Source organism: Heliconius melpomene, chromosome 2 (assembly GCF_056956725.1).
Source record: "Heliconius melpomene rosina isolate 202511_hmr_F chromosome 2, ASM5695672v1, whole genome shotgun sequence".
Lineage (NCBI taxonomy): Eukaryota > Metazoa > Arthropoda > Insecta > Lepidoptera > Nymphalidae > Heliconius > Heliconius melpomene.
In genome coordinates this window covers 9,266,005-9,290,993 of record NC_140390.1, presented here as the reverse complement: position 1 = coordinate 9,290,993, position 24,989 = coordinate 9,266,005, and the positions used below count along the sequence as shown (strand labels likewise).

The 24,989-nt window shown below is 32.4% G+C and overlaps 2 protein-coding genes across 3 annotated transcripts; one reads left to right on the top strand and one right to left on the bottom strand.

The window, feature by feature from the left end:
• The first annotated feature begins 566 nt into the window (after positions 1-566).
• ImpE3 (Ecdysone-inducible gene E3) lies at positions 567-9,681 on the top strand. 2 transcript variants are annotated; one of them, XM_085200259.1, is made up of 5 exons: positions 567-691; positions 5,044-5,106; positions 6,230-6,438; positions 7,174-7,690; positions 8,965-9,681. In XM_085200259.1, the coding sequence occupies exons 1-5, from the start codon at positions 689-691 to the stop codon at positions 9,181-9,183; spliced, it is 1,011 nt and encodes a 336-aa protein (XP_085056385.1). In that variant the 5' UTR covers positions 567-688; the 3' UTR covers positions 9,184-9,681. The 2 variants fall into 2 exon arrangements, with proteins under 2 accessions (XP_085056385.1, XP_085056395.1); XM_085200269.1 differs by having other exon boundaries at positions 568-691; positions 6,230-6,366.
• Positions 9,682-10,328: 647 nt separating this feature from the next.
• LOC146540801 (uncharacterized) lies at positions 10,329-21,756 on the bottom strand. Its single transcript, XM_085200294.1, has 3 exons — positions 21,590-21,756; positions 14,097-14,251; positions 10,329-11,157 (listed from the first exon to the last, which is right to left on the bottom strand). Exons 1-3 carry the CDS (start codon positions 21,629-21,631, stop codon positions 10,716-10,718), a joined length of 639 nt encoding a protein of 212 aa, XP_085056420.1. The 5' UTR covers positions 21,632-21,756; the 3' UTR covers positions 10,329-10,715.
• Between the last annotated feature and the right edge of the window lie 3,233 nt (positions 21,757-24,989).

The following is a 24,989-nucleotide window of genomic DNA, read 5'->3' as shown; positions in this document are numbered from 1 at the left end:
TAAGGTTTGCATGAATCGGTATTTGCAAATATTTTTCGAGTATGCTAATAGCAAGCCGCAAGTCGTTGAACGGCCACCTCGCTATACATGTAAAGTAGGTGTAGATATATTATTAGATTTATATTATTTTTAATAATAATAGTGCCAAAAGTGAAGTTTGAATAGAGGTACTGAGTTCGAGAAATAGAATCATTATATAGTTAAATGTGTAGTTCTAGTTTTATTTCGAAGTCGTTCGTGGCGCAGTGGCACGAGCATGTGACTGTAAACGCGACGACTGTGTTTCTATTTCCACTTGGGGGAATAAAATGTCTAATATTTTGATTTTCCTCGTTTTAGTAACGAGGTACAGTGCGGTGTTGAGTTCCGCCACTTAATAACAATACCTCCAGAATTCGGTGACAAGTGGGGAACGGGGTGAATGTTTCCATGTTCCCTTTGCCTACCTTGCCATGTGTGGGATACATACTATAATTTAGAAAAATAAAAACGCAAATTACATTTAAATATGTCATTATATTAAAAACAAGAAATAAAGGCAAAAATTGATAAAACAAAAAAAAAAGACTAAGCAAAACAAGTAACAGATCTTTCGTTTGAGTCGATTTGAACAAGTTCTGAGGTCAGTATCCTGGAGGCTGTACGGCGTGCGCGCGCGTCGACAGCACGCGTTGTACTTTTACCTTATATGGTAAGTGGATCTTTTTGTAATATATCTTTAATTGGCTATAAGAAGAATAGTAAATAAATAATTTGTGTACTATATTATATATAATTTAATAATATTTTAATTAATTGACGCCATTGTAGTGTAGGCTGATACGATGACTGTGGGTTCTATTCTTGCTTGTAGTATCAAAGTTATTGCCTGATAATATAAGGAATGTTGAGAACGGAGTAATCTTATGCCAAATTTAGATAAAAATAACATTACTTTTATTATTTTGCAAAATAAAATCTATAAATGTTGATATTTAAATGTAAATTAAATACCATTTGAAATGGCAAAGTCATATAACTACAAGATTTACCAGAGGAAACCAGAACGGTGAGATTAAATAGTTTTAATATATTATCCATAATTATTCCCCGAATGGGAATCAAAGCCACAACCACCCCGTTTCAATGATGAACGGCCTCAGTATTTTTATAGTATTATCAATTTGTCGTATTATATTTCTAATTCCCAACTGCTAAGGGTGGGGGTTATATATCCCATATTCTATTCGAGAATGAATATCCCGAATACCTAGCTGGAATCTAGCTAAGACTCCATTCGTTCTTCACATGTTGCCTGATTTTCGAAACATCGTATGCTGAGAAGCGAAACTCAACGTCTCCCTTAATTTTGTTACCAAAGCAAGGACATAAAAATGATTCATTCCCTCGAGTGGGCATCGAAGTTACAATCGTCTCCTTTCACTGTTTTTGGATTCTACGCTAGGATAGCATCTATTGCGATATGCAATATATTAATTATGTGATAGAAGTCGCGCCTTGGTATGAAATAACGATCTTAGAATAAACACTATTTACATGAACAGAAATTACTGAGTATATATACATTTTAACATTAATATGATATTTGATATAGTGTACAATTATATATATTTCTATTTAACAATATGAGTTGTTAGAATTCACTTATAAACTAAAATAAAGTTAAGAACTTGAAAATAAGCATGAAAGTTGAAATTGGAGATATGTAATTAAGCTTAATTTAAATATGAGATTGGAAATTTGCATAAAAAACGAAAATAATGAGCACCACACTATCTATAACCCTTACTAAAACAGGATAAGCAGAGAAAATCTAATCTAGACACTCCGTCCTCTACTTTCTACATAAATATCAAGACATTTCTTGTTACAAATGAATATATGTTAAATAATTAATAATTAAATCACGAAGTTCTAAATTCAAGATTTATGCCACTTTGCTCGTATACAGCTTGTTGAAACCATTTATTTTAAGATCAAGGGCGTTTCAACGTAAAATAATTAATTTTTAATCTGACATATCATTATATTAATGTTAGATTAAACGATCCTAAAGTATCTTATTTGGGGGATATTTTTGGATGAGGTATTAAAATTTTATTTATGTTTATGTTTCTATTTATATTAAAGGCCAGTCGTGGCGTACCGGCACAACTGTGCAAATGCGACAAATGGTGGGTTCGATTCCCATTCGGGGAAATAAAATATTTAATACTTACTACACCAACATAACTAATAAATTCATATCACTGTAAATATTTAGTAACTTAATAAAGTTAAGACTTAAAATAGGTTCCTTCATTACTGAGTGATTAGCAGACAACACGCGGCGTAGAACACTGAAACTTGGCATGTGAGTCCCTTGGAGAATATGAACTAAGCAAGGATTTCTCGACTGTGTATCGAACCTAAAACCTCCATACTTGCCAAACTCATGTATTTTAGATTTTATTACACTTGCTTAATAAATAACATTTATATTAGGTATATTATAATTTTATATTGAAAATTAAAAATCGAGGAAATCTTTTATTGTATTGGGACAGGTCTCGATTTTATATGCCAATGAAACATAATTTTATTTTATTAGGATTTTTTGGGATTCCCATACAATTAGATGGTCCATAACCCTTTTTATTACATTGCACCCTTATAATTAAAGTGGCCTAAGTCAAATAAACTGCAATTTTATGTTAAATAAAAATGTCAAATTAAGTCTTTATGTAGCTTTACGTTGTATCCTTTATTAAAAAGTAAAGTAGGGTGAGAACCTAGTGTTAAGACACTCCGGTGCTGGCGCCATACAATTTTCGAGACATTATTTATTAAGGGACAGAGTTTAATAGCGCGAGTTGTCTTGTTACCAGAGCGAATAAATCCAAATATTTAATTTCTTCGAGTAGGAATAGAAGTTATAACCGTCGTGTTTATAGCCAGACAGTGTACCGCTGCGCCGTAACGGCTACAAGATGCTTAATTAAGCGGACGTTAATTGTCGTAATTCCAGTTCATTCGTAAGCATTTCCACGGTATTTGAAGACATTTTAACCTTTTTGTTGCTGACATACCTGACACGACTGACATGCCACTTATAGTTTTTATAGCTGTATTTAATTCAACTAATATCTACTACTTAAGTATATAAACTTTATTATTTTATTTATTTAATTTTAGAAATACAACCACTCAGGTCATTATAAAAATAATGATATTATATATTTTTATATACTTCATTTAAATGAAACTTTTTAACCAGATTAATCGCGAAAATCAACGAGCTTATCATAAATACAACCTACTTTGGAAAGACAAAATGCAGAGTGAAATGAGTTTCGACACTAACAATGTAAAACACTCCTTATTGCGGTAGAGGCGGGAAGACAGAAAAACTCACACTTTAAAATAGGCAGGAGGAATCGAACCCCCAACCGTCGCGATTACAGCCAGACGCCGTGCTGCTGCGCCACGGTGGTATTTCAATAGATAATTATATTTATGTATATAGAAGTACACTGCCTTCCACTTGACCCGTTCGTTAGGACAAAGTAACGGTTTATTATAGTTCTATACTATTTGTAGTCTATTGATGCTCGAAGTGCAAAACTAAATAAGATCCTTAATAGATCATTAGAATTGATAAAGCATGGTGGTAGTAGATTCGATTCTCAACGGTTGTTATATATTAGTATAGATATAGATTTATTAATTGGACAAAATTTCTTGGAGGAAATTGATGTCTTAGTACACAATGTCTTCAAAAATGTTGGTGGAATTTTCGTTTATACAAAAGGAAAATATAATTATACAAAAGGAAATCCATCCTGCACTGTAGGCATCGATAATTCTTAGTATTTTCATTAAGGAGAAGCTATCTATATAGGAAGACATCTATTCCTGGAATAGGATTCCAGGATAAGATTTCTGTAATTAACCGAAATCCGTAATTAATAAGTCAAGCTAAGTAAAATATAATTATACAAAATGGAATCTATCCTGCACTGTAGGCATCGATAATTCTTAGTATTTTCATTATGGAGAAGCTATCTATATAGGAAGACATCTATTCCTGGAATAGGATTCCAGGATAAGATTTCTGTAATTAACCGAAATCCGTAATTAATAAGTCAAGCTAAGTAAAATATAATTGAACATAAATAATATTTTCATTTCTACGCTCTTGTATCGAGGCAAATCGCGGCGTTGAGCTCCGCCACTCAATACTTAATGCCTTCGGAATTCGGCGACATTAAGTGTCTTATTGTCTTATTGGAAATGGAGTGTCTTAACACTAGTTTAAATGATTGAAAAAAAAATAAAGAAATATTAAGTAAATTATTGGATATTAGTAGGAAGAATATTAGAAATTTTCCAAAAATATTTATACTTCTGAGAAACAATAAAGAAAACAAGCATTATATTATTCTTTGTGTAAATAAAATATAACATTAACATTGCAACTTTTAAAACTTCTAAACTTTGAACAAGTTTGAGCGAAACTGCATTTATTTCTTGTTTCCAAGTGTTTATTGCTATTGAAAATCGTTTACGAAGTTTTTGTTCTAGTTATTTTAAAAGATATCTTTAAGACGAAACATTATTCTCTTGGTATAGAGTCTGATTGTAATTACGGCGGTTGTGGATTCGATTCTAGCTCGAAGGCAATGAATTATTAACATTTTCCTTCTCTGCTAATATAATAAAATACATCGTTGAGTTCCGCTACTCAACCTACAATATCTCGAAAAGAAAACGAAAAGCAGGTAACAATAACACCTTCCTGCCCTGCTTTCAGTGAAATACAGTAAGAAGCTAAAAAAATATCTGAAGAAGAAAACCATTTCTAAAAGAGAAAACCTAGTTCTAACTATATGAATATAGCTTCACGCTTTTTCCCACTTAGCAGGGTAGACAGAGAGGTAGCAGACAAAGGAAGAGGGAGAAGGAGAGGGAAGGAATCTAACACTGAGACACTATTCCAAATTTCCCTTGCATTTCCTGCCTCAATAATATTTAAAACAATGAAAAATTATGTATTAATTTCAGATCACAATCATGCTGCGACAAGTATTGCTTTTTACAGTTCTTCTTCAAATTACTAGAAATGTGGTAAGTATTTATTTTATTTTCATATTTTTTACTATTTTAGGAAAAAAAAGGTTTTTTAATTGATATAACCAACTAAAATTTATCAATACATTTGCATATTATATCATATAAAAAACCAAGAAACCTTAGAGTGGGATCGATTCTCACTCGGGAAAATTAATTAGTTTCACTTTTCCATTCTAAAAAAGAGTGTCTAACACTAGGTTTTCTCTGCTTACTCTGATATACGGTAACAATATAAAGAAATCCGTATTATTTTTAAAATACAAACCAATCATATGAATATTCATAATTTTTTCACTTTTACAGTTCCTATAACAATGGATTGTCCATGCGTTTGTTTTTGCACTTTCCAATAAGCGTATTCTTATACTGTGATAAGATAAGATTTTATGCTCTTTTTTGCTCAATATCTAGTTATATATTCAATTTAAAAGTAAATAATTAAATAAAAATGAAACAAATATTTAAGGGGCTGCCATATAAAAAAAAAGTGATTTTTCAGCCGTTTTATAGATAATGGTACGGAACTCTTTGTGAGCGAGTCCGATTCACATTAGCTGGTTCTTTATCTTAAATAACCTGCTTTTTTCATTGTACCTAGAGAAGACTTAGTGTCACTACCTATTTGCAAGACTCTTCATCACTCATTTTTTTCAATCAAAGCCTAATATTGGACAAAATTAGCGGCTTTTATAGAAGATGTTAATTGAGGTCATAATATTGTTTTCGGAAATCTTCTAAGAGAAACTAATAACTAAAACGATTTGTGTCAGTAGAATGAGATCAACTCGATATTAATTAGTATTACATCATTATATTGTTTGTTTCATTTGATGCATCATGAAGTTGCTTATTTGTAAAGTCCATTCAGTTCATAATATCTTGAAAGTTAATCCATATTTATATTTAGAAAATGTTTAATAAATTACCATTGGAAAATTTACGCGCGCCCCTTAGAAGCCTTCCGAGCGCTCGGACCACTTGTTCTCACCTTCTTATCAAATCAGTGAAAAGTGGGAAGCGTAACACTCTACATATTCTGCTCCATGCGGGCTACACTGTAAATCTAAAAAAAAACGTTAATTTCCCCTTTAATAATTAGAAAATCATTACATTCCAGGTCCAATCAGCGCAACAGGTCCGACTGTCAGACTCATACCTGCCAGTTGCAATGCAAATAATACACCACTTGACCGATCAAATGGCCTTCGAAGTTAAGGATGATCCTCCCCCAAAAACCACAACACCCAAACCCTTGTATGTGTCTTCTAGTTACTTTGCCAGCTTACCCTCCTCTAATGGCTGGTGGATGAGATATAGTATACTGAGGTGATGGTTACTTCTTGCCTTCTGCCTTTTAGTAGTTTTCTTACAGCGGGTGTTAGAATAATTTTAGAACATTTTGATGTTTATTTTGATTTACACTAAGTCATCGATAAGTGAAATTCCAATAAAACTATAATGTTATAATAATTGGATCGTCGGCTTTGTCGGATCAATCTTTCAATATCTTAATGTGAATTAAAATTTTAATACATTTTAGTAATTTTCAAGTGTATTATTTATTTATTGTTCAATACTATTATTTTAAGTGATTGAGAGGTAAAAACTTAGTGATATTTTATCAATTTTCACAATATTGTTTTTAGATGGTTCATCCATCCTGAATAGACTATGGATTCATTAAAAAAAAATCATCAAATCATCTTCACTATATCATACAGTAGTCACAATTTCGTAATATCAGCTGTTTACAAAATTATTATTAGGGTTATAAGGTATTAGAACACAATTTTCATAGCTACTTTCTTTGTAAATACGATTTTCCTATGAGCTTAGCATGAAAAGCTTTTATTGAGGCATGTTTATTGGTTGGCAATAAATGAAAGCACGAAAACTACTTATGAGACTTTAAGACTAGTTTGTCTGAATACTGAAAAAAAATTGTATGCTTTGGTTGTTGTTTATTGTTAGTTAAAAATCTAAAACTTCCTTTTAAAACTACAATTTAACACGTTATTATTATTAATTAGCTAATATTGATGTTTGAGCGCAAATTTTCAGAGACTTGACCACACCATTCCACAAACCTGGACTGTTCGCTCCACCGTCTCCACCAAAACCATCAGATAGAGTTATCCCAAAATCTGCGAACTACGTCCTCTTACCTGTTGAGAACAACTCACAGCATACTGTAATAGAACCTGAAGGAGTAAGAACAGAGGAACCTCTTCTTGCAGCTCACAATGAAGAAGTTAAACCACTGTTGGAACCGATACCTGATGTCCCACATCAACTCCTGCCTTATGATAAAGGTTTAAAGATATCCAGTCGCTCAGATAACTACGAAGATGAGGTAAATGAAGAATCTTTGCAACACTTGTCTCCGAATGTGAGAGATTTAATCAAAATGGCCCACGATCCAAAAGAAGAGAGAGTGGTGAAAGTTTGGGAAAGCTTAAGAGCTAATCCTGGAGAACCGTCGACAAAAGGAAAGCTTTCATCTTCTAACTTGAGACTTCTTCTAATGTATGATCTTTTAAGTCGAGATGCCAAAAAGCAAAAATTATCTGATTACAGCGTAAGTATAATATTTACCACAACTTATAGTATTCTTAGTTAGTTAAGGAAATGAGAAACAAATTATAAGTGCTTTTTGAAATAAGATTTTGTATGATCACTCTATAACCTGCATACACCGAGATAGGCCGAAAAAATGAACTGCTCCAATCATAATTTTGAATTTAATGAATCCTTAACTCATTTCCTATAACGAATTTGCTATTAAATAATACGTGATAATTCACTTATAACAATTTAAATAATGGATGTCGAATATAAACGGGAAAGTACAGAGGGAATCGATTCCTCGCATAAGTAATTGGCTATTAGCGTCGTTCTCGGATATCGACCCTAGTTCTTGGATAACACAATTATATTTAAAAGCTATAAATTTTCCTATAACATATAAATTAATAACATTACAAGTTAAAAGATATGTTTGACAATATAACTTTTAGTGCCATATGCGCAATGAATATTGTTTGAAATTTGACGTGAAGGAACATTATGTAGTCTGAATGTCTCGGGGGATAATGAACTCAAAGCCAGATTTTTCTCATTACCAGAGCAAAAAAATTAAAATCCCGAGTGAGAATTGAACCTACAACCGTTGCGTTTACAGCCTGACGCTCTGCCGGTGTGCGTATGTACCGTGGTGTTGTCACAACGACCACAAAATTAGTCTTGAGTCATTTGGAAAACCCGTTATTGATCTTTTATGACCGCTTGTCTTTAAAACTGTTAAAGTAGGGTAAGGAAAAAGCGTGAAGCATTTTACAATAATTATGTTATATAATTAATAGGCTAACAGCGATAAGAAGAAGAATTAATAGGCTAACTATATAAAATTCAGGAAATTGGATCGTAATGTAACTGAAAGTGCTATAAAATGAATAATTTGCCCAAGATCATAAATTATCTTTATGTACTACGTAATTGTTGGGTTTGATAGTTAGATCAATAAAATATTTTATTGGTGTATTCTACACTTTGGGTTTATGGGGGGCTTAATGTCTGACAAATTTAGATAGGGTCAGATTTATTATCTTGGAGATATAGGGTTTTTGGGACAGCATGTAAACGCGATGGTTGTGGGTTTGATTATTATATGCTCGCTTTAGTCACAAGACAAAGAGCAGCATTGAATTCTTCCACTCAACACGCAATATCTCGAGAATTAGACATTACAAGGCGGACGAAGAGTTTAACACTAGCTTCCCTAGTCTACCCCGCTATTCCTATGATGCAACCTGAAGTTTAAAAAATAAAACAAGATTTTTCTTTCTATTTCAGGGTTTCTCACCAAGTGTAATGAAAGCACTAGTAGATTCATCTGACGGCGGTGCCAGAGCTCAACTCAGCTTGGCCTTATCCAAGATGGTGGAGAGACAGGACTGCACCCACCAGTACGCCAACAACCGCGCCAAGGAAATGATCCAAGAGCTGGCTAAAGATGGGTCTATATTATCATCAGAATTAAGATATTTACAGCCTCTCGTGTATAAGTTTTAAAAATTCAGATCTAGAAGTTAAATCCAAAACGATTTTATGATTCCTTGATTTTTTATACTTGAACTAATGTCCGAAAAATTGATTTCGGATGTTATTTTTATATTAAATTTTAACGCGATAGTTGTGTATCCGATTTCCTCTAGGGAAATGATTTATTTTTAATTTATCCCGCGATTACGTCTCGTATTTAAATTATATTATACTATAGATATAAATCAACAAATTAGTTCAAGTATTATAGTCTCATTAATTAATAATATTCTACATTTTATTTTAAACAAATTATATTTTACATTAATATAAAACGTGATAAAATATTAAATAATAGTCAAAAAATAAAAATTCATATAACTTATATTTCTTTAATTATAACCTTAATCTATTGAGAGCTTCCAAATCTGGTAGAACTCACTCAAGTCAACGCTGTCCTTTGTCTTATGTACATTGAACATACTTCTTATATTTAAAAAAAACCTTATAAAAACAAAAAAGAAAATTTTTTCTGAAAAAAATTTATAAAAACTCGATACAAAGAGGGGAATTCTGCAGAAAGTTTGTAAATTAAGAATACTTCGGGAGGAACTTTACAAACTGAAACGTTACAGTACTTTAAAGCTCGTTTGTAGACTGTCAACTTTTAAGGGTGTATTTTGTAACAGCTTGTTTTTATTGGCGCAATGGGATATTTGAATGTAAGCGATGATTGTGGGTTTGATACCTATTTGGGGGAACCTTTTTCCTTTTTATAGTAGCAGGGCAGGCAAAAGCAATCAGTCAATCCTGTGTTAATTTTAAATGAACTTACTTAACCGAAATATTCGCGTATATTTACTATTTTACATTATTGGAAACCCGACACTTTGATAATTTGCAGTAGTCCGTGGTCACACTTCTTCAGGGTGTTTTCCTTGTAAAAGAGGGTAGGCAGAGGGAACCTGGAAGCCTAGTGTTAAGTAACTTTCCGCCGAATTATTGGGGAATTGCGTTTAAAATAGAACTTTCCACAGCCACGCTTTGCCTTTTTACCAGAGCTAGAAAATGAAGATGTTAAATACTTCACTACCTGGATTTGAACCCACAACGTTTACAGTCGCACGCGTGTGCCCTTGTCCCACGATTGGCCACTAATAAAAAAAGGCTGCATATTGAGTGAATAAATAAGGTTTATTATTATAATAATACAAATTTTGTATGGCACACCCAAAATAAACATATGTACATATACACACACAATAAATATGATAATTATCAATTATTGAATAGCACACTTAACTCTTTACAAAGTCTATTAAAATTATGTAAAAAATAAATTACAAATAATTTATTACACGAGTATTCATAAAAAAACAATTGAATACAGCAAAAATAAAATAATAATAATTAGAAATAGCATTGAACATTTTAGATGGCCAAATTCTTAATTGTAAAGCCTTTTTTTTATTGTTTTATCACAAAAAACGCTGTTTCGAACATGATAGGGTAGACAGAAGAAAGAGGTAAAGGAGTGCATATTTTAGAAAAGATTTCTAACCTTAATTTTGACTAGGTTTATAAGACGAGAAAATTCCAACTATTCCACCGTAGATCAATTGTATCACACTGCCTATCACCTCTAGCACTATCACTAGAGGGCCTAGCTTGCTTTCAGGTTTACTATAATCAATATTACCATTACCATTATCAGTGTCATCGACATCATCTAAGCCAAATGTTTCATTATCAACTTCATTAATAGTTTCATTTACTTCTATCTTTTCTGAGGGTAAATAGCTTGAGTACAGTGTTATCTTTTCTGGTTTCTTATCTATCTTTTTGAGAGCCTCAGCAGATAGTTCTTCTACGTCTTTATCAGATATATCATTATTGATTGGTGCTATGACTTTGGTGGACTCTTCAGGTTCGTCTAACAATTCGATTTTGTCCCATGAACGTTTTGTTGTTGTTTCCGTTTTATTTTTATTGAGGCCAAGGAATCTGTAAAAAGTAAGCATGCATTTATTTATATTAAATTATTCCTGGACTATCATGACTTTGAGAATTTGAATTCCACTAACCGCAAAATCTTAAAAAATATGGAAAGAGAAAAAAGCTCCACAAGGCTTCTATGCTTACTCTAATAAAGTAGTTATTATTTTAAAAATTATATGTTCGAAATTAAACCGAACCCACGACCTGTAGCGTTAACAGTCATACGTTTGTGTCTGTGCACAAAAATTAGCCTTTACATTGCCGAAATTTCTTGAACAGAAGGAAAAAGTATTTTTTTAAAATTTCACGTACACACTTGTTAATAGGTACACACCTAATAGCATGCTGATAATCAATAGGAGATCGAATTAGTTAACACTTCTGGTGAATTGTCGAGTGGCGTAGCTCAACGCTTTGTCTTTTTACCAGACCAAGGAAATGAATATATGGGTCATAATCAGAAAAAGTGTACTTTTTGTGTCTTTTCTTGTCCCGCTACTTTGAATGCGTTTTAAAAATACAATTTTAAAGATAATTTGAAATATTTTGCCATTTACGATAAATTTATTTATTAACTTAAAGATTTTTGTAATATTTTAAATGTATTATGGCAAATAATAGTATTTTTTGTTAGTTGCAAAAAATCTTTCAAAATGCTTCCATACAATTTTACGTGTCCCATTCACCACTTTACTTTTTAAAAATTGATTTGTTACGAATATTTATGGTTTTATTTGATTTCAGATATGTTTATATTAGTTTATATATATAATATTTTTTAGGTTTTTTGCTTGTTTGTCTTGTTTGTGCACGCTAATCTCAGAAACAGTTGAACCGATTTAGTTAAAAATTTTTTTTATTCTTCCTGAAATTAGTTGTGATTTTGTGATTATTATTTTTTGATATATATTTTTGTATTTTCAGTAAGCGTCATGGCTACTATGTCAAATGCTGAAACACATAAAATATATAGAGAACCTCTTAAAAAGACCAATCCTACAAAGAATTAAACTTAATTCCAATGATAACGACTCAAATTTTGATAAAGTGGCTTTAATTTTATCATTAACTTTGTGATCTCTAACTAGAAATATAAGTTTAGGTACTAGCGGACGCGCGCAGCTGCGCTTGCGTATTTAAGGGTGAATTTTTATAACCCATGAAACATGTGTTCAATGAAATATTTTTAAGAGTATAAATTTCAAATTTTATAAAAATCGGTGGCGATTTAAGAATTTTCCCATACAAACTTTCAACCCCTTATTTGCAACCTTAGGGGGTGAATTCCAGAAAACCATGAAACATGTGTTTAATTATATACGTTTAAGAGTCTGAATTTGAAATTTTATAAAAATTGGTGACGATTTAAAAAAACCTATACAAACTTTCAACCCCTTATTTTTTACCCTTAGGGGGAGAATTCTAGAAAACGATGAAACACGTGTTCAATTAAATACTTTTAAAAATCTAAATTTCAAATTTTATAAAAATCGGTGCCGATTAAATTTTTTTTCCATACAAACTTTGAACCCTTATTTCACCCCTTTAGGATTAAAATTTTTCAAAATTCCTTCTTAGTGGATGTCCAGATTACGAAAGTAAACATGTGTCCAAATTTCGCGGTTACGGCTGTGCGTGCGTCTTACCTCAGTCAGTGAGGACAAGTCCTTTTATATATATAGACTAGTGGACCCGGACGCGGCTACGCCTGCTTGAACTATAAGAATATTTTCGCGTCGGTCATACTCATACAATGCCGCCCAAAGGCTAGGTCATTCCGAATCAGTGACATCTCCTTAATTATTTATTAGAATGTTATACAGTAAATTATAATTTCAATCTAGATGAAATGCTAAAAGTGACTATTATATTTATTTTCATAAGGATGAATATCAAAATGACGCCGTAATGAACGCGGTCGCGTAGCGACGACGGTTGTTATTAAGATGGCAGAATAAATTGCATGTCAAATTAGAAAGTATTTTAATTTATTAGTACATATGTGTAATGTAATATTATATAGCCTATGGCACTTCTGAAGAATGCAGCTTTCATACAAAACAAAAACAAAGTAAATCGATCCAGTAGATCCAGAGATCTTAGCGTTCAAACAAACAAACAAACAAACAAACAAACAAACTCTTCCGCTTTATTATATTATTAGTAATTAGTATATTAGTATAGACTAGCGGACCCGGACGCGGCTACGCCTGCTTGAAATATAAGAATATAGTTTCTATAGAAATATAATTTCAATCTAGATGAAATGCTAAAAGTGACTATTATATTTATTTTCATAAGGATGAATATCAAAATGACGCGGTAACGAACGCGGTCGCGTAGCGACGACGGTTGTTATTAAGATGGCAGAATAAATTGCATGTCAAATTAGAAAGTATTTTAATTTATTAGTATATATGTGTAATGTAATATTATATAGCCTATAGCACTTCTGAAGAATGCAGCTTTCATACAAAACAAAAACAAAGTAAATCGATCCAGTAGATCCAGAGATCTTAGCGTTCAAACAAACAAACAAACAAACAAACTCTTCCGCTTTATTATATTAGTATAGATTACGTTACGAACTAGCATTATTATATTGTTAATATTGTCACTTTGTTATGTTTTCTTCTTACATTTATAATCTGTTAATTCAACGATAGAATCTTTAAAATTTTGATCTGTGTCTCATTAAATAAAAAAAACAATAGTTTTATTCATATAATATCCTTACTTTGTTGTGTATAATGCCTTATGTCATCAGTTTCGTAACAAACATTATCAGTATTGTTACTTATCAGTTACGTTACGAATTCGAAAATGTCCACTTTTCTGATTATGACCCATATATTAAATAATTGATACCCACGAATGGAATTCTTTCTTTCTCCTTCTCATTTCTCCTTTTGTCTAATACTTATACCAGTTATAAATATATTTACCTATAAATAGGCGAAGTGATCCTCTCAGCAATATTATTAGCTATCTGGTGGTAGACGTCGACGTGCGTCACTCCAGCTGTGGTGGACTGAGTCGTGTACACACTCACTACTGACTCTTCTTCTGGAAGACCTCGTGGCGAGCATTGGTGAAGCACCTGTAATGTTTTAAATGACATAAACAAAAGTAATTTCACATTTATTTTCGCATAGCAAGGCAGGCGTGTTGAGTGGCGGAACTCAACGTCTCTCGTTTACAGTCACACTTCGTGCCCCTGCGCCAACACTGGCGTCATCCTCAGCTTGAAGTCGTAAGATACCAAAACAGGAGGAAGTATAAGCATTAGTTATATATCATCATAATGGTAACAATAAGTCCTTTATTTGCGTCATTTGTATTTCAAACCGTACATTGAATATTGATCGACTGTTTTATTGTATTGTTATATTTTTTTTATTGTGCTATTAAAAATATTAATATTTGGTGAGTAGAGGTCATGTTGCCCGGTTGCCAATCTCTATATATAATAAAACAGTAAACATATTTTGTCTGTCTATAAGAGGGGTAAAGTTTGGTATTAAAACCGTTAGTTCAAGTAAAGGCCGACGTATCAGGTATTGGAAGCCGAATTTTGGAAATAGCTCGAGACCTCAAATTTTTGAAAGGAACCCGGAAAGGAACTTTGTAACGATTTTTTTCTATGAAATTCCTATAAATTTAAAGTTTTCAATTTTTTCCTTATATTTGTATTGTAAGTTCTCACTTCGTGCCAAATTTCATAAATGTAGGTCCACGGGAAGGTTCCCGATAGGTTTAGATTACGCCAATTTCATACAAAATGCAGCACAATCGATGCATAAATGCTCGTATCTTTTGATTGCGTTGACATAGAAGCTTGATTTAATCTGTTCAAGGTTCCAGCGATCATAGACCTGAATATTTGATATTAATTTCAGCTTCATCACCACGCGATCTCGAGATACATATTCTTGACAGACCGACAACAAACTAATTTTACAAGTGTTCTGTTTTTACCTTTTCAGGTACGGAACTCGAAAAATTTATATAAACAGTTAAAATATTAGTTACTTAAATGATTCGTCAATTGGCCCTTCTTTGCGTAACCAATAAGTTAACTGAAATCAATTATCCTTTTCCCTTTCATTATTATTCTCTAACCAGCCACCATACGTGACTCCTTGATCTGACGTGTCATTGCCGTTGTCCTGGCACGTCTATACGCGACAATGACATATAATTGTTAATATTGTATTATTATTAAAACTGACGTGACGTAGAGACTGTAAACGTCTAAACGTTCTGGGTTTGATTCCCTCTCAGGGGAAATATGCAAATGGCGTCTTTTTTAACAATATCACCTTTTATTCCGTAGAGCTTGGTAATCAGAGAGAACGTAGTGTTAAAACACTCCGTCCTTTGTGTATTATGAAAATAAATAATTTATACGCAATCTTTAATGTTCATATAAAGTTACTAGTATATAACAAAAAATATAACAAAAAAAACTAAAGCAGTTCATTTACTTTATCTTAGTAGGCAAAGTTCTAAAAAGTAAATTAAACCTATCCTAATCTCTTAAAGAGCCTGAAGTAAAAGTGGATCACATCTATTCGTTTGTCTTTGGATGAAATACTTACGTTTTTGTGTTCATTATAAATAAGTAAACTGGATTTTATCAAAGATAACTAAGAGATTTGTATAACATTTTCACTGTTTTACTTCCTTTTCTTCCGATTCCAAGGTATCGAACCCATGACCATCGAAATACGATGCAATTTTTATAAAATTCTAAGAATGTATGTTGAGGCCGTCGTAGCGCAACAGCACGAGTGTCTGATTGTACCGCTATTGTTGAGGGTTCAATTTCCACTCGGGGAAATGGATTATTATTTATTAATATTTTTATTTTTTCGCTTTGTTATCAAAGCAAAAAGCGCGCCATGGTGTTCCACCACTTTATATGCAAAGCTTCCTCAGAATTCTGTGGAAAATGGGGGACGGAGTGTCTTGTCACTAGGTACCCTATTCCTACCCTGCTGTGTGTGGAATACAGCATGATATAGCATGAATATATGTATGTACCTACCTATCTACAGATAACAAAAACAAGCTTCCAAAATACTTAGAGAGAGGTCTCAAGGAAACAATTAACGCACTAATTACAAAAGGTCCCTTTTGTTCGTATAAGAGAACGATAATTATGATTGAAATATTTTAATTAGAAAGACAGAAACACTCAAGATGTGGAATAATGAGATGATGATGATTAAAAAAATGCCTTTTCAGGGGAAGGGTGATATTTTATACATATGTTTGGGTCTTTCAGAAATAATACTGAAAATTAAATATTTTCATAAACAATTATATTCGAACGTCCGACAATGTCCTGGCATAGGGGCCATGACGTTCTAAAAGAAAAATATTTTTCAGAGAAATGACATATTTTCTTTTTCTCGCTCTGGAAAAAAGTTCCGTCATTCTACACGCAATGCCTCAAGAATTCGGGCGAATACGGGAAACGAAAGTGTCTTGTGTCTAGTGTTCTGTAACATTAGGTACCCAGGTTCCCTACCATGCTTCTTACAGGGTGAAGTTAACAACATTTATATATTAAAAGCTCCTGTTTAAACCTCGGGTGCTTAGTTACTACACTTTAATCAAAAGTTAAACTACACTACAAATTAAACTTGTTTCGCAAGCTTTGTATTGACCTTTTTGCGCTTCCTTTTACTTATAATGTATAATATGTATGTATACTTTTTAGAGTCATTGGGGTAATTGAACTTATCCCACATATCAAAGGGTAGACAGCGGGAACCTTTTGTTAAGACACACCATTCCCCATTCAACGCCTCATTTCCGAAACATTACGTGTGGAGTGGGGAACATTAACACACTTTGCCTTGTTACCTAAGCGAGGCAGTGAGAAGGGTAACTTATTCCCCCGAGTGGGAATTAAATTCAGTACCATTGCGTTCCCAGTCTGCCCCAACACACACACATACATATAAATCAAAATAATCTAGTATCAAGACAGTCGATTTTCTGTTTTTTTACTTAGCACTCAAATAAAATAACGAAAAATGTTAAAACGTAAAGTCAAAGAATATACTAAATTATATTATAAAAATATCATGAAAAGTATTATCTGTCCCCACTTTTATCCCAAATTCATTGCGTGATACCGGAACGAAGTAATGACAATATTTAATATTTAATTTCTTCAGTGCGTATCAAAACCACAACCTGTGGCGTTTACATCCGCACGCTTGTGATCCTGCACCACGACTGCACATCTCCAGAATTCGACTGGAAATGGGGAACCTTCGGAACTCAACGGCTCACTTTGTTCATGAGCATGAAAATTAAAAAAAAAAAATTCCTAAGAGAATAGAAAACAAAAACCATCGCGTTTCCATAACAAACTAAGTTCAATGAACCAAAGTTTTTGAGAAAGGATACTTTTATTTGAATGCATGTTTTACAATCTTATCTTTTTTGTTTTACCGTGTATTATCACAGGTTGATAAGATGTGACTTAACTGAGAAAAATATATATGTGCATATGTATATATTTAAATTATATCCAGACCGTGGTTGTAAAGGCGACGCCTGTGGGTTCGATTCCCAACGAAAGAAAAATATATTATCAATTATTCGCTCTTCGAACATACAATGTTTCGGGAAATAGACTGTTCGTGAGGAAGAGAGTGTTCTGTCTACACATATTTCTTATTTTCCGAGTCATTCTTAAATTAAACTCAAATTAATTAAATATCCTGAGATTGATCACTTTTCCAAAGTAACACAGACACAGATTTTTTCTCCACACACCTAACCAACCGTCAATAATCTCGTGTATTAAATAAATTAAAATAATATAAATTAATATTTATTTGCCATTCTTTACAAATAATCTCGTGTATTAACCCACCCACCAAGGGTTCCGTACAAAAATTGGAAGTCTCGAGCTCCATGAACATTGAACCACAATCATAACCGTTTACAACCCTCAGATTTTTTTACGGTAGGGATGTGATATAAACCGGCAACCAGTGTATAATAAGTCAACCATTTGTCTTTGCAATACGGTTTTTAATGAAACTTCCGTAAAGCCTTACTAATAGGCATGTTCTTGAGATATACTTTGCATAATTATATGTATAATTATAATACACCTATATATGTACTTAGAGACACTACTGTGAAGTAATTAAGATGTAGTAATATCTTTGGTTTAAACAATATTCTTATAGCTATGTTAGTCACCGCCAACAACTTCGCGAGGACTTGGAAACGTAAAATACAAAATTCCCTTTTTTTCCTGTTCCCGTAGAAATTTCAAGAAATATTCTCTTAGTTTCCTACACTCCCTTACCTACCTAGATACCAAATTGTAAGTTTTTAAGTCCTGTTTAAAATTCGTATATGAAGATATTAGATAGAGCGTTATTTTTAAACGAGTTTTAACGCACAAACTGCTGGACCCATGAGCAAAGTCTCCAACAAGGGTTCAAAGTGTCGAGTCAAAAAACATTCTTTGACGATTCTATTCTTATGTATTCTATTCTTGCGTACAATGTATCGTGGGTTCGAATCTCTCGCTCGCTCGTGTAAGTCTAAATAGCAGGCCGTTTATTTCCGCCAATACTGTTTTTATTATATTTTATGAAGTACAGCTATTTTTTAACCGACTTCAAAAGGAAGAAGTTGTCAATTCGGTTTTATTTTTACGGTTTTTTATATATTTATGTCTTAATTTAAGTTTTTAAACGATTTCTATAAAAGGAAGGTTATCAATTGTACTGTATTTTTTATGTTTGCTACCTCAGAACTTTTGACTAGGGGAACCAATTTTTTTTTATTTGAAAGCTGGTGCTTCTGACAATGTTATCCTGAAGAAAATCACATACGTCCTAAATTTACATTAAATAGGCCCGCGACAGACGGACGAATAATTCAATATCACTCCAATCGATTTCGATGATTCGATTTTTAATGGATAAGATACACTTAAAGGATAGTTTGATGAAAATTTGGTTAGGTTCTAATTATGGGATCTGGATCATATACGACATGGGATCTGAAGATAACAGGTGCTGTAAATTCTACATTAAAATATTTATTTATAAAAAATTAAAGAATAAAATTTTTGTAAATAAAAATTTTAATTTACATGTCACATTAGGCATATAATACTTGACTGTATAAAAAACTACTTCCGTATGTAGATTGTAAAGGGAAACATTACTTTATTCGTATTAGCTTTCCGTTTAGCACAAGGCTGTGTTTTTGTACTGCTATAAATATTTCAAATCTTCTTAAAATATATTTTATACTAGCGGCCCGCTCGCGTCTTCGCCCGCTTGAATAATACAATTATTTAACTGGATTACTTACGTGTTCTAATAACATTATAATTTTTAAAAAAAATTTTTACACATTGAAAACTAAAGTCTTAGCCAATTTCATGAATCAGTTATTTTTTAGTAATTACGTCGAATAAAATACCTTATACTCATATAGCTTTTTTATTAATGAACCGAGGAAATGAAAATAGTAAATATTTCGTTCCTTCAAGAATTAAACCAACAAACGTCGCGCTTACAACGGTAAGTTTGTGCCCCTGCGTCACGGGGGCCTCGACTTATATAAGGCTCATAATTTTATATTATATTTTTTTTATATATTTATTTCACAAATAAAGAAGTACGCTATATAAAATTGTATATTGATAAGTATGATTTAAAATATCAAAAGTAAAAAAAAATGAAAGTTTATCTTTACTGCCATCAGTTACCTTGAATATTATTGATATAATAAATAATTTTGTAATATTAGTATCTTATATTCTATTAGTTTACGAAATATATATACAATTTGCATTGGGGCCGTCGCGTCGTGGCAATAGTTGTGGGATCGTTTCCCGCTCGGGGAGGTGACATATTTTTATTTCATGAAACCCAACCACCCAACACGCCTGGAAAAGAGAAACATTGAGTGTTGAGTGGCGGAGCTCAACACTGTACTTTGCCACCAGAGAGGGAATAATAACTTAGGATAATAATTTAATAAGGACTTAGGTCTTAATATATATCTATATATACATATAATAAAATTGTTTTATTTTATTTTATAATATGTTTATCTGCGTTCTGATTTCTGCATACATTAAATAATCTTAATTATGATCTATATTATTCCATCAAAATATACACGTATTGTACATACGATAGTTAGTTAAAGATTTATTTAATTGGAACAATAATAAAGATAGCTGTGAAACAGATTATTTACAACTTCGGCCGTATTTCTTATATAGCCGAAATCTTTATCTTAAGTCGATCTTAAGTTTTTATCTTAAGTCGATATCTTTCCGAATTTTTCGAGGCATTGCGTTTTGGGTGGCGAAACTCAACGCCGGGCTTTTGCCTTATTGCCAGAGCGAATTTCAATAGTATTTATAATAATTAAGTGTTATTCGGTGAGTATTACCTATATCTGTATATAGATATATCTGTAGATTGAACTTATTTTATTGTATAATGTATGCTATTTATGTACTGAAATCATTTTCAACACATACTTCGAATTTTGTCGGAATGTGAAAAATAGAGAGCTTGAGAAACTCTGCTTCTCACTAATTTCTCTCCGAGTCCTGTTCTGCATGAGAGAAAAGCATGAAGTTGATACAAATCTCGAAATAGCCCCAAAATAATACAAAAAATTGATTCGAAATCGAACCTGTAACCGTCGCGATTAAAATCAAATGTTTTTTAAAGTTATTATGTACACCTATGAATGTCACTTGTAATTAATAAAAAAGTGTACTTAGTAAAAAGTTGACATTATCCAATAAAAATAATATAACATATTATATGCAAGGATTTATTTTAAATACCGGTACATAGTTTTGGATATATTTTATACAGATAAATTTAAATATAAAGTAAAATATACAGCATCATAAAAAAATATATCTACATATTGATTTAAATAAAAATAAATAATATGGCCTCCTGTTTTCGTTGAAACGCATGTTAAACAAAAACATTGACCTTTGTATGTTCAATCTAACGATATTGACGCGTAACTCAACGCCACATATTATATACCCCCACTCGAAGCAATGAATCATTTATATTCTATTTATTATTTTAATTTATTTCTTTCCTCTCATATAAAGATAAATCGCGACGATGAGTTCCGCAACTCAACACGCAATGTCTCGAAAACTTGACAGAAATTACGCAACGGAATATTTTAAGCATATATAATGTGTATCATCACATAACACAATGCTACATTGCGAAATTGAAAAAACTAAATTAATTATTATAACTATAATTTAAAATATTTTGTTATACTAATTTAATATACTTTTTTATATTTTAAAAACTAAAACAACGTAAATAAAATAAATAAATGGCAAAGTCATCTAAAAAAGAAACAACAATAACAACAAAAAACTTACCAGAACTAGAAACACAAAAGAAACACAATTTAAAGGCGCCATTTGAATAACCTTTTGAACGTATTACACCTGCGCTTGAACCTCCACAGTTTGAACAGACGAGTTGCGCGCGCGCACATCTGAGCGCTAGTAACGATCTAAAGAAGACGAGTCGTGATAACGTGAGGTGAATCTACAGGTTATTCTATACCTATCGATTTATTCATTTTATTCTATTCAGTACGTATAGGTAAGTATATACTTATACTAAAGATATAGGTAGGCTATTAAATAATTAAGTACTAAATATTTTTAATTAAGCGGAGAGGAGAGTGTCTTAATATTACGTTCTCTCTGATAAAAATATACAGAAGACACGTTTTAACAAAATATTTGATTCTTTTACTTAACAACGAAAAGTGAAGAATCTAATAATACTACAATAAGTGTTTAAGCAAACTAAAAAAAACTTTTATATAATCGAAAAAAGGCAATAATGGCAGGTATAGATATAGGTCTCAATTATATAATTTCCAAATGTAAGTATAAAATTATTATACCTTAGAATGGCACTAAAAAATGTTAAATAACATATAACCGAGGTCGTATGGCGCAGAGGCTCAAGGGTGTGACTGCAAAGCGATGGTTGTGGGTTAGATCCCCACTTGAGCGAATGAATTATTATTTCTTAATATTTTTATTTCTTCGCTCTGGTACCAAGGCAAAAGTCCGGCGTTGAGTTCCACCACTCAACACTCAATGCCTCGAAAAATTGGGGAAGGAAGTATCTTAATACTAGATTCCCTCTGTATATCATACATCTTTACATTTTTTTTTAAAAATAATCAGCGAAAAAGAGGTTAAGGGTATAAAATAGTTTTAAAAAAAAATTGTTTCACTAAAGATTAAGCGGAAAGTGATGAAAGGAGTGTCCTTATAATAGTTTCCTTGCCTACCCTATAGCTTCTAATAATAATAATAATATAAAAGCGGGATACCGCGTGCTACAAAAAACTAACATCTTATTAAAGGTTAACTAAGACAACGCACTAAAACAATATATTCTAATACAAAAAGGTCATGTTGTCCTTAATTTTGAACTGAAGCGTGGTTACTTTAGTAGGCCACGTCCTCGCCAGCGGCCCGTGACCGGACGATCAATTAAAGCATCACTGCTCATTCATAGACAACGCGCTTGTAAATGTCTTATTTATTTGTTTTTATTGTTAATAATTATTAATCAGCTTCACGCTGTATCCCGTACGCAGACAGAGGGAATCTAGTGTTAAGACACTCAGTTCTTCATTTTTCGCCCAGATTTGGAGGCATTGTGTGTTGAATAGCGGAACTCAACGCCGCGCCTCGAGTTTTCATTGTTAAATTATATTTAAATTAGTTATACCTAAAATGTTGATCTAATGTGTGTGGCAAAGTGGGGGACATAGTGTTACAACACTTCGTTCTCCGCTTTCTAATCAGACATTGCGTGGATTTTTGTGTTGCCAAAAGGAGGCAATATTTTTTTTTCAGGCTCACACTGTATCCTGCACATAGCAGGATAGGCAGGGGCAACCTGTGTTAAGACGCTCCGTTCCCGTTAGGCCACTTCTTTTACCCATTTTCTACTGATTTCTCGAGGCATTTCGTGTTGAATTGCGAAACTCAACGCCGTGCTTTGTCTCGTTACCAGAGCGAGTAAATGAAAATATTAAATATTCCATTCACCATTGCATTTAGTCACACGACTTTGCCCCTGCGGCCTGCGCGACGACAACCTCAATGTATAAAATTAACTATAATTATATTTAAATTATTTTATATACTATAATTATAAGTTTGTAATAGCGTACCTTGTAATAGGTTTTATCTATAATATATCTACAAATACAATCTTGAATTCGGTACGGAACCCTCGACTTGCGAGAGTTAGTTAGAGAACTTAACGTCGCGCTTTGTTTTGTTACCAGAGCGAGGTATAACACCGAGTAATCAATGGACTCTTTTAAATAAATTAAAAGAAAAAGTATAGGTATATTATATACTAGCGGACGCGCGCAGCTTCGCTTGCGTATTTACGGGTGAATTCTAATAACCCATGAAACATGTGTTCAATGAAATATTTTTAAGTCTAAATTTCAAATTTTATAAAAATCGGTGGCGATTTAAAGATTTTTCCATACCAACTTTCAACCCCTTATTTGCACCCTTAGGGGGTGAATTCTAGAAAACCATAAAACATATGTTCAATTAAATATTTTTAAGAGTCTAAATGTCAAATTTTATAAAAATCGGTAGCGATTTAAGAATTTTCCCATACAAACTTTCAACCCCTTATTTGCACCCTTAGGGGGTGAATTCTAGAAAACCATGAAACATGTATTTAATTATATACGTTTAAGAGTCTGAATTTCAAATTTTATAAAAATTGGTGACGATTTAAAAAAACCTATACAAACTTTCAACCCCTTATTTGTACCCTTAGGGGGAGAATTCTAGAAAACGATGAAACACGTATTCAATTAAATACTTTTAAAAATCTAAATTTCAAATTTTATAAAAATCGGTGCCGATTTAAAAAATTTTCCATACAAACTTTGAACCCCTATTTCACCCCTTTACGGTTAAAATTTTTCAAAATCCCTTCTTAGTGGATGTCCAGATTACGAAAGTAAACATCTGTCCAAATTCCACGTTTCTATGCACAGCGGTTACGGCTGTGCGTGCGTCTTACCTCAGTCAGTGAGGACAAGTCCTTTTATATATATAGATTATCTAAAATGTTGTTGTTTATATTACAGTTTGCAAATAAAAAACTTATTATAGAAATCGAACCTACATCCAGATGGATGTGAATTACCTAATTCATCCAATTCTAAAAAATAAATATATTGAAAGATGTATGTATAATGTAAGCATCCCTAGGTGTTATCTAAACAAGTGTTAAAAACTTCATCTACATATAATAATGACAATATTTACAGAGTTATTTATTTAAAAGAACACGTTCTGGAACTTACTTAAAGGTCGAGATAACAATATTCCTTTACTTTGTATTCTAAAATTTATTTTATTTTTTACTTTAAACTTCCTTTTAGTTGTTTAAAATGTATTTGGTATAGTTACTGAAACAACCTTTTTACATTCTTTCCCACAAAATAGAAGGTGCCTAGTGTAGAAACACTCCGTTCCCCACTTCCTGCTCTGTTGAGACATTGCATGTAGAGTAACGGAACTAAACGCTGCGCTTTGTTTACCAGAGCGGGACAATGTTGTTCTTTGATCATTGCATTCAGAGCGTACCAGTTGAGTACAAAATGTCACGTTGTAAGGATTATACACGAAGGAAATTGTACGGTAGCGGGACATTGAAAATAATTCTCCGAGTGGGAGTCGAACTCACAACCATCGTGATTGCTGCCTA

Bases quoted from the DNA above. Each gene is read 5' to 3' on its own strand.
- LOC146540801 (XM_085200294.1), bottom strand. From the start codon at position 21,631: ATGGCGCCTTTAAATTGTGTTTCTTTTGTGTTTCTAGTTCTG. The intron at 14,252-21,589 runs GTAAGTTTTTTG...AAAACATTACAG, and splicing joins CTTTTGTGTTTCTAGTTCTG to GTGCTTCACCAATGCTCGCC. The intron at 11,158-14,096 runs GTAAATATATTT...TACTTTTTACAG, and splicing joins ATCACTTCGCCTATTTATAG to ATTCCTTGGCCTCAATAAAA.
- ImpE3 (XM_085200259.1), top strand. The intron at 6,439-7,173 runs GTGATGGTTACT...GCAAATTTTCAG, and splicing joins ATGAGATATAGTATACTGAG to AGACTTGACCACACCATTCC. The intron at 7,691-8,964 runs GTAAGTATAATA...TTTCTATTTCAG, and splicing joins AAAAATTATCTGATTACAGC to GGTTTCTCACCAAGTGTAAT.